We start from the raw sequence: 10,782 nt of genomic DNA on the forward strand, positions 1-10,782 counted from the left end.
GCCAGAGACTGCCAGCACACACAGGGCAACAGGAGCTGCCTGAGGCATCCCGCGGCAGGCCTCCTACCACCAGTCCCACAAGACTAAATCTCTCATAGGTCTTCAGACAGGCCTGCCAGTTTCATGTAAATGTCTGAAATGCCTTCTGGCACCTGTAATGGCAGTAGCTGCTTGTATTTAGGGAACCAAATCCTACCATCCAAGTGTTCACAGGGCCTTTTAATGACCACTTCATCTTCTGCATCTGAGCAGTTTTTGTGCTTAGCCAGTTTTTATTGATAGTGGTTACATCCAAACCCTGACCTTGCTGTTGGCATTAAACAAAAAAAGCCCTGTAGTTTCAATTGCTTCTCTTCCTTGGTAAGGAAAGAGATGACAGATCAGATAAGAATGTTCATTTATCTCTAAGAAGATAGGAATAATGGCACTGCAGCTCACAACTTTCTAAGTGGAATATGAATGATAGGGGTATGTAGTCCCTTTTGAGCAACTAAAGCTATCATGTAGTTTATTGCTCTCCTGAGATTATGTTAAAATATGATAAGAGTCATACCAATTCAGTGGTGTTCCTCCAAAAGCAAAGTGGTAGAGCATGGGGAATCTTTTTTCCCCCATTTTGGGAATCATCCTCTTTCGGAGAAGTATCAAAATGGAACCATCAAAATCAGAAAACAGAAAGGTTAATCAATCACTTCCTGAAACACATAAAGATTGGAAGTAATTCTCTCAACCATAAATCTTAGATAACTAAACCTAGATTTGTTTCCAGACGTTTTAACAAGCAGTCTTGTGCCGTTTCTACCAAAGCTGCCGTGGCTTCTCTATCATGCAAGAGTATCAATTCCAAAATTCAGTTCTCCTTGTCTTTTTGACAGACTTATTGCTTCTCATTATCATTTATTAGTCAAATCCAAGGATTTTAGATTAAGGATAGAAAAGGAAAATGAGAAAGCATAGACAAAACCCATGAAATTGAGTAACTTTCTATCTCTGCTATCCTTACACCATGGTTAAAATAAAATCTGCTCTGTAGAGGATTTTGCACATTCAGTAGTACAACATAATCACCTAAGCTCACCCATGTGGATGCTAGGATAAATTGGTACCTATTTACAGGAGAGAAGAATCACCACACATTCTGTGGCTGTGTGCTGGGGAGAACTGCATAGTAGATACATCTTCTTGTAGAAACTGAAGACTTTTCCTGCACTTTGATTAGAACTGCCTTAGTTTTGAAGTGAGAATTGCGCAGAAAAAAAAAATACAAAACAGGCAAAAAAAAAAATCTAAAAATTCTACCAAAAAACTGTCAGCACAGCACATCCATTGCCCACCCAGGGATTTACCCTCTGGTGACTTAATAAAACTGGTTTGATAAAAAATAAAAAAAAAAAACTTTAAAAACTCAAGCATCATTTCAATTGTGCCTCTAACAGGCATTTCTAAGACAAGTCAAGATGGAGATGTCTGCCTTTACAAACTGCTCTCACTTGGTCGATGTTTATTCCCTTGCATTCTTGGCAATATAATTAATCACAACATTGTTTCAACTTTGCACCAGGGACCTTTGTAGTAACGTTTGTCATTTTATGACTGTAATTTTGACACAATAAGATATGTTTTAGGCTTGTAACTTGTCTACACTGATTTATTTTGTCTTAACTTCAGAATGTGCCTTGATAGATAAGAACAAACCAGTTTTCTTTTCATGCTATCAAAGCATCTACCTTATCTCAATCTGACAGTATCTTAAGATAGTTTTACTGAACTCACTACAGCACATGTTGAATTAGGGTCACTTAAAAAAAAAACATTATGAATATCTTATTTAAAAGATCAATAGCTGTTTTTCATATAAGATATGTCTGTGGCTTAAATCGTCCAAAGTCTGATCAACAGTGGCACATGTATTCACGGCAGGGAAACATTTAAAAACCATTTGGCAGTAACTGTAAGAATAAATGAAATTCTAATAATAGTCTAACCGTAGATCTAGTTGGAAGACAAACATGGGGAGAAATCTAAGTAACAAAGCTTCCAATTCAGTTATTAACCACTGGTTATTTAAATGAATAAGATAAGTTATAAAAATTTGAGGCTTTGTCATGTGCTGTGCAACACTAATTTTTAACAGCAATAGTTGGAACCTTTCTGAAGAACTCTGACTACTTATAAGCTTTTCCCATGTCCTTACATCCTTATTCCTAATATTTAGTGGCTGAAATCTCATGTGTCAATGGAGCTCCACATATAGATCTTTGACACATAGCAAGTAAATATTGCATTTTTAGGATTGTTTTCAAATAATGAAAATGATTTCTTGTTGTTAAACCTGGCAATTTGAAAATAATATATTGATTGTGGTCACTCATATTCTGGTATAATTGGAAACAATTTTAAACCTTTGCATTTGAATCAGACTAGGTGGTTTGCATTCCCCGCTTCCATTAGCGTCTATCTGAAAAATCATGGGAAAAATATTACAAATACCTTCATGATTGCAGAGCTTTTCTTGTGCATGTTGGCTATATGTATGTGTAAATGTCTGTATTCTTGTTAGGCATACACACTATCTTCCTCATTTGTTCCAATATCCTTTATATTTTCTTATTAGTCCTACCATTTATTGATTAAATGATCACATATTTAGAGAATAATGCATGTTAGCTACAGAATCTTTATAGTATTCATAGGAACTAATTCTGTATTTGACAAGAAATCACTTGTGCTCCGCCTCAATTTACTGAGCTTATTTATGTAGTGAGATGAAACTTCCTAATTTTTTCATGGTATTTCAAAGTGCTGTTTGCAGCTCTCTATATATAGACAACCATTGCATATATTGAAGCTACCTATAAACATCATTACTGAAAACATAGGTTTCACTAAACTTGTTTTTTTACCTTTTTATTATGCCAAGGCAGAATATTCTGTTATCATGTGTGTTGAAAACTTAATCATAGGTAAATTCAAATAACAATATTTTACAAAATAAAAAGTACCAAGGAAACAGATGCATTAGAGGGGACAAAAAAAAATGTCAAGAATAATTTCTTTAGCCACTAAACCTGCATCTTTTCAAAGTTCTGAACAGTGGTGGAATCCAAGGTCAAAAGCTTCTTACGATTTCAGTAGTACCATTCTTACAAACTACTGATGAACAGCATGGGAAATTCACTGCAGTAGAAGTAGGGTCAAAGCTTGCATCAGTGCTTTAGAATAGACCAAAATGTTGTATAATATATTCAGAGCTGTCAACTCACCAACCTGTCCAGGGACTATAATACTCATGATCTGGGAGACAAAAAGGAGAAAAGTGAAGAAATGTTTTTTAAAAGAGAGAGAGGGAGAGGGAAGGCTGTAACAAATGATCCTGCAAAAAAGAGCACACTGAAGAAAAACAGCAATGGAAGAGATCACACAAAACATTGCTTGAAATGAAAGACTTCAGAATTTAAGAAAGCAAGCAAGGACATCTAATAAAAAGTTTTCTTTCTGTGACTTTATCATTAATGGTCTTTATGCTGTTCCCACAAACAATGAAAATTTCATAATAAACCCAGGTTTTGATGAAGAAAGAGAACACCATCTATCCCAGATCAAAAAAGATGTCCTTTTGAATACATTCATTTCTCTTTCCTTAAGTCAATAGCCTGTCCTTTCTCATCTTCATGCGGCTGACCCACCTGAATAAGATGCTACTGTAGGCAAGCTGCACAAAAATTAAGGCAGCACAAAGGATGGTACAGGATTTAGTTTCGCCCCTCTTGGACGGCTTTGTGAAAGACAAAGGCAAAAGAAATTTTATTTAAGTCAGATAGAGTACTGTTTTTCTGTCTGAGCACCAGGCAGACCAAAAGCCCTGGGCATGTGCTCTGAAGCTGCCCAGACACAGTAACAGGAAAGAACAAAAGCCAGCAGCACAATGCTGTGCCTGAGGTGGCCCACCAGATCGAAGAGAACGAGACTTCCACTTGCATTACTGTGTCTATGTTGCCGCTTTAGAATAAAACCAACCACAGCTATCTATCTCTTTTCTTTCAAGAAGCTGCAAAGGTATTAAAATTGAGTTTTGATCAGCCTCAGAAATTTTCATGTATTATTCAGGTTTGAGCATTTAAGAGGTAAGGAGGCATTTGTCAGACAACTGTGCTAGTCTCAATACATTTCATCTAACATCCAATATAAATTCTATGAAACACTAGCACATCACTTACCCCTTTAACTGCTTGAGCTGGTTGAAAAAGTGGATATTTCTCTCTTATTTTCCTTTTTTATTCCTTTTCCAAATGTAATAACATTGGAATTACAAATCAAGAATATTTTATTACTTATGGCAAGACATCTTTCATCACTCATAATGGTATTACCCTAAGAAAAAGGCTTCAGTATTTTATTAATAATTACCTTGGAAAAGATGATTACATTTTAATTAAAAATAATAGTATCTCTTACTAATTGCATAGGGTTGTTGGTTTGAGGGTGAGGAGCAGTGGTCACCCCAAGGACAGAAAAGCTTCAAATAGCTATCCATTTTGACATGTGGCTTTTCCTGTCTCCTTTGTAGAGTGTTTTAAGGATCCCATAATTAGACCATAGCTTAGATTGTAAATTGATGAATTATGAAAATAACATTAAAAAAATTCCTTTATTTTACTTTCACTCATCTTTCATTTCCCACAGTAGCACAGATCTGGAGACTGTGCCCAAAAAACATCCCCCCAAAAGGCCTACAAAGTCCTCCAAGGCAAATCAGATATCCTTGTTTTGCTTCTTAATGATCAGGTTTATGTCCTGTCTTCTAATAATGAAGATTCACCACCAAACTCACAGCTAGTTCATCCACACGAGTCTTAACAGTCATGTGTGATTACTTCAGAATTAGTGCTTTCACTTGCATTACTTCTGTTTCATTCTTTGATCAGATCTTGATACCTGATGCCTTTCAGATTAATTCAAACTAATTTTTCATTATTGTTACTTTTAATGATGAAGATAAAGCAGACCTTGTTTAACACCTCTCAGCAGTGGAGGCAACGCTTCACTTCTTGGAGTATAAGAAGGGGTAAGGGCATGTCAGGCAGTAGAAGGTAAGAGGGGTGCAATGGTTAAGAAAGCCCTGTTTTGTAAACCTCACTGCTCCTGCTCCTTGGGGAAATGAAAAGGTCAAGGGCCAAGCACAGGCTGGGGGTCCACCAGCCCCATCTGCACCCACCAGCACCAGCAGCTCTCTTTGGGCTTCAAAGCAGAGCAAGGGGTCGGCAAGGTCTTTGCCCTTTGTCCCCTGCTCAACAGCTCCCAGGTCACTGCCTTCACCGAGTAAAGCCTAGAGCCAATTATGAAATACAATATACCACATAACCCCAAAAAAATACTGTGTTAACATTAGAAACATTGTTAATTTTTGTAACATTTAATATACTTGTCTTGCTTTGATCTTGGCACCATGTCCACTACTTTGGTTTAAGGCATAAACTTTGGTTTAAATTCCAGTCAAAGTGCTTTTCTTTATGCTGCTGATGTGCTACACTTGTTAGATATAGCTAATCCAGTTCCTAAACTCAATAAACATAATTAATTAATACGAGTTTTAAAAGTAATCTTAATGATGCTTTCAGGAAGGTGGAAATGGTTTTAGAGTTGCTCAGAATAAAAATAAAACAAAATTGGCAAAAATAAATAATAGGATTTCAGAACATTTTCGGATTGTTTCATTTAACATCCAAATCACTGCAGTTGCTATCAACATGATAGTATATGTGTGTACATGTGTGCGTGCAAGGATGAAACTAAGGAAAAGGAGGCTGTGAAAATACAAGATTGAAAATTCAAGAATTTTCAGCTGCATAGTAGTTTGCTGAGAACATTAAGATCTACCTGGTTTTACTTTAATGCCTTTCTTTGGCAAACCTTTAAAATCATGCAAGAATAATGAAGGAGAGAAGCTTTTGATCATTCCCTTCTCCAAGTACATTTACAAAGCTTTCTAATGAGAAATAAATGGACTGATTTAAAAATCAGCATCTATAACACCGTATCCAGAATTTTGTAGACAGAAATAATTGGAAGTATTTGATAACAACCTGCATAAGTGTGTCAGGCAGAACAGCTAGCGTGTGGCGAAACACCACCTCAGCCACCCATCTCCAGCACTCTGTAACTACAGATCAGCGCCTGGGCTGAGGGCCTCTGAAAATAACAGGCTTTAGTTCTCAGAATAATTTTAAATACGGGAAGGCTATTGGAAAATAAAATTGGTTTGCTGAATACTTGAGAAAATTTTGATAATGTATTCCAGGACAAACACGAAGTGAAATATCCCATCTGCTGTTTAAGAAGTGGTATTTAATTAGCCATTGAATTCCACTCCATTATTCAAGGCAAACAATAGTCAGTATTGATGGGACAGATATTTCACATTTTCATTGCCTGAACTGCAGGAAGCATCCCAGCAATAAGCAGCCTAGGACAAGTAGATTCAGTAGCTGTACCATCAGATTTTGCACATTGATAGGGCTAAATATATACAATATGAATAAAGTCAGCTTCAAGGATACATAGCTTCAGTTATTAAGAGATCTAACTCAAATATTGACTTCAAAAATAGAGGGGTTTTTTTCAGCCTGTTAACATTATATTTTTCTGGGTCGTTTTTCTTTTTTTTTTTATGGTGATTTACGATTCCTCGTATATAATATAAACACTATGCTTTGTAACTTATGAAACTTTAGAATTCAGACATTGAGCCTGTCATCAATAATATGTGGTTCATTGTACCTTAACATTCATATTACAATTCAGCAACTGGACAATGTTAAATCCATAGCTCTTTGTAAAAACCTTCAATTGCTAAAGGAATCACTGAAAAAGATCATTTAACTGTTTTCTCCCAACTGCACCTATCAGTTTCTAGTACGAGTTGTTATTTGGCCCATGTGCATACAGAACATTAGAAAGCAGTTGTTAGAGAATCCTAGAGTGAGAAAATTATTTTTCTAAAAGCAAGCCAGAACAGGTAAGATAATCAGGAAGGTTGCTGGTGCAAAAATTTGTACAGATTTATATAGAAATACGTCACTTCAGAACTTGGACTGTTTCAATTTTAGTTCTCAGATTATATGGGTTGCTTTTAAAAATAATTAAATTAAGATTTATGAAATTGTACTTCTGTTTAGCAATAAATAGCAATGTTTAAAGCAAAATTAATATTTTCCCTATTCTGAATTATTTAGGGTATTTCTAGGCTAAGGTATGCATAAACAGCATATAATGTTGAGTCTGCTTCTAAACCAAATAAAATTTCCCTAATGTTCTGCATGAAAATCTTTACTGTTACATTCTGCCTAGATAGTAGGTGCTAGTTCATTATGGTGATTGCTTTTCCTATGGAAGACAGGGCTGGAATCTAGCATATATTCTACTAGTGATATTGTATGGAATAAAACACAGATTGACACATTTAAGTAGTATGTTCCTCATATGTCTACATATTTACCTAGTGAAATATTTCAATTGATACTAAGTAATACAAAGTACAGCTGCCAGTTTTTCAAATACAATAAAACTTTTGCCTGCCTTGTTTTCTCTTTTGTCAAATCTGACTTCTGAAGTTGCTATATCAGGTTAAAATATAAGATAGTTTAAGGTGACAGTTACCAAAGTAGCAAATCTAATTAAGAAGCAATATTTGATCTGTAATGGAAATAACATTCTCTTTTATTTTCATATGTATATAACATATAATCCCCATCAAATAGCATGCTGAATTTCCTGCCTGTGCTTGCCTTCTTTTTTGCATAATTTTTTCAGATCATTAATACATGCAGTTCTCAATTATAAAACCCACTTCCTCACACAGATCTTTTCACTTCAGCAAAATTACATTGCACTTTTAACCACCGTTCATGCTTTTCAAAAGCTCTAGATACCTTGCCCCCTTCAAATAATGACACACCCACCTTTAGTTCAAGTACAGTAATGCCTATAAAAAAGCAGACAGTGGCACAAGGCAGGTATTAATATTCATATTCTTTCATTATTAATCATAATTCACATTAATTCATTATCATAGTCAGTGGTCCAAAGTCAATTATATGGTTCTCCAATACTACAGCTTAAAGGAAAAAAAAAAAAACAAGGGGGGGGGTGGGGATATGAGAAAATGCATATAAAATAAAAAAATTCATACTTGAAATGCTTAAAAAAAAAAACACATCCCTTGTTTTCACGTCTCGGCATGAGAAGAAGCGGCAGTGATTTCATGGTTTTAGTGCAGTGTCTCTCCTGCAGATGGACTTATATTTATTCTACTTTTCTTTCCCTCCCTCCCCTGCTATCTTTGCAGCAAATGTATGTGACAATGAGCTACTGCATTGCCAGAACGGAGGAACATGCATCAACAATGTGCGATGCCAGTGCCCTCCAGCTTACACTGGCATTTTATGCGAGAAGTTGAAGTGCGAAAGGGATCCAGGAGGCTGCAGCCAAAACTCCGGACAGGAGGCAATATCACACAGGCCTCTATTACTGCTGACTGCTCTACTAGGTGTAACTGGGCTTTGCATATGCTAGACTCCGTGTGGTTGATGGCATCACATTCAGACTACTCCAAATGAATGTGCCACATGAAAACAAAACAAAATCCAAGCGTTTGCTACTGAAATTTAAAAAGGAAAAAAAAGAGGAAAAAACAACCACATACAAACTAAGAAGGCCTAACTGAACTAAGCCATATTAATCAGTTACAGACAGGGCTCTGAGTCAAGACTGTTCACCTCTGACTCGAGACAAGTTGGTGGCTGCCTATTCTGTCAAATCAATGCCAGCTGCAAAGCTTACACAGGAGTGAGACATCTTTGACAGCCCCCAGGATGGGAATCGGAGCTAAAAAACATTTGCTACTCCTATATGGTGCACGACTGTACCTCTGCCCAGTGTGTGGACCGACCAAATAAAGGCATTCTTTGCTGTCAGTGCATTGTGGGTATAAGGAAATCTGTAAAAGCTGCCATATTGGCCTGCTTCAACCCCCGAAACCTTTCCAACCTGTGCTTTAGTGAACGTTGCTCTGTAACCTTGTTGGTTGAAAGATTTCTTTGTCTGATGTTAGTGATGCACATGTGTAACAGCCCCCTCAATAAAATTCAAGCCAGTCATATCCTTGTATACCTTAGCAGCACTGCATCAGTAAGATGCTGTGTTCACATACTGTACAAGAGTGACTATAGGACAAAAAGTGTATTTATCCTTTTGTATTCAAATGAAGTTATTTTTCTTGAAATAATGTACAATGTAGATTTTTTGTATTATTGCCTATTTGTGTTACCAGACAATTTGTTAATGTATTTAATTCTACTCAGATAAGAGAAAAATATTACTTTTTATTTAGTCCTTTTCTTTTTCCTTTCATTTAATTGCGCAGAGATTTCTCTGTATGGGCAACGTGCTGGCATCAAAGAATATCAGTTTACATATATATCAAGTGTAATAAGATTCCACCAAAGGACATTCTAAATGTTTTCTTGTTGCTTTAACACTGGAAGATTTCAAAGAATAAAAATTCCTGCATAAACAGTTCCAGGATGATGTATTGCTATTTCTTAAGGCCTTTTTAGCAAACAAAAACATTTTGATCCTTTTTCCACCTAAAAAATAGATTCAACAGTGGAAATTCTATCTTAGCATTCTAACCTGGTTTCGTTTTTACTACTGTCATTATTTTTGCAAACAATTTTAAAGGTAAAGAGAGTCATTTGTTAGAGGAATATTTTGTCAAGTCCCAAGCTTGGAAAACATATGAAAAGTTGAATAGTTCTCACCTTTGTTCTCTCAATTCATTGCAGAAATTATTCCAAGTCTAATTTACAGTGTATTACAGAAGCTAGTCTTTAATTCATTCCATTTTTGTGGGTTCTGGCAGTAATGAAGTAGATATAGTCACAGCTTATATTGTTTTTCCAAAAGCTTCAAAGCTTCATTAAAATATGTTTATATATGTACAAGTCTGCCTAAGAAACTGCAAAACCAGCAGCAATTACAAAAAAAAAAAAAGCCAAGATTTAACTTTATTAAAAAGTCAAATTTGATATTTAGAAGAATGTCAAAATATACAGCAGCAAGTAGATAAAAAGTGCTGCTCCAGCAAATAAAGTTTGTTTCAAGTATTGCCCAAGGTGTAATAAATTCTTGTTTCTGCCTTTTCTTAGGCCAATTACTGAGTGCGACAGAAAGGGGTAGCAAGAACAGAGAGGCAAGCCAAAACCACAGCAATGTTTCAAAGCCATGAGAAAAAAATATAAAGTCAAAAGGTAGAGAATGTAAATTCACTTTCTGGCAATTTTCATCATAATGGTTATAAATATTTTACCAACATAATAGCCTGGTGTGGAAAACAATTAATGAGCAAAAGAAAAGTTCCTGGGAGAAATAAATCCCACCTGGCTGCCTCTTCCAAATGGTGAACAGAATTTAGGGCACTGCTTTTTCAGATAAGCTTTTTTTGCTGAGGAAGCAAGTTTTGCAGGACAGGACCCAGCCTACAGATACAGGTATGCAGATCAAGTCTTCGTTCCTAAAAGAATCCAGTGTTGAAGAGAACAATAGGCTGGTGCTTGTTCAAGTTGTTATCTTGGCCCTTCACATAGGATGTTTGCTGCTCATACTGCCAATCTCAGTGGACAAAATAAGATAAGGCAAAGATAAATTAGGAGTTTGGTTGTCAGACATGTCCTACATGAGGCTTTGGATATATATAAGAAGGATGTCCATGACAAAACCCAGAAA

General features: G+C 36.0%; 1 protein-coding gene across 7 annotated transcripts in view; it reads left to right on the forward strand.

Annotated features, from left to right (window-relative positions):
- The window catches only part of NTNG1 (netrin G1), a 170,076-nt gene extending 160,503 nt beyond the window's left edge, over window positions 1–9,573 (forward strand). For all 7 annotated transcript variants that reach the window (XM_057429119.1, XM_057429113.1, XM_057429114.1 and 4 more), the window contains one exon: window positions 8,345–9,573. In XM_057429119.1, coding sequence (XP_057285102.1) covers window positions 8,345–8,571 — 227 coding nt within the window. In that variant the 3' untranslated portion in view covers window positions 8,572–9,573. The remainder of the gene's footprint in view (window positions 1–8,344) is intronic.
- The last annotated feature ends 1,209 nt before the right edge of the window (window positions 9,574–10,782 follow it).

This window comes from Pezoporus wallicus, unplaced genomic scaffold (genome assembly GCF_028554395.1).
Source record: "Pezoporus wallicus isolate ANWC-B61680 ecotype Strahan unplaced genomic scaffold, APGP_CSIRO_Pwel_v1 contig_593, whole genome shotgun sequence".
NCBI classification, from domain to species: domain Eukaryota; kingdom Metazoa; phylum Chordata; class Aves; order Psittaciformes; family Psittacidae; genus Pezoporus; species Pezoporus wallicus.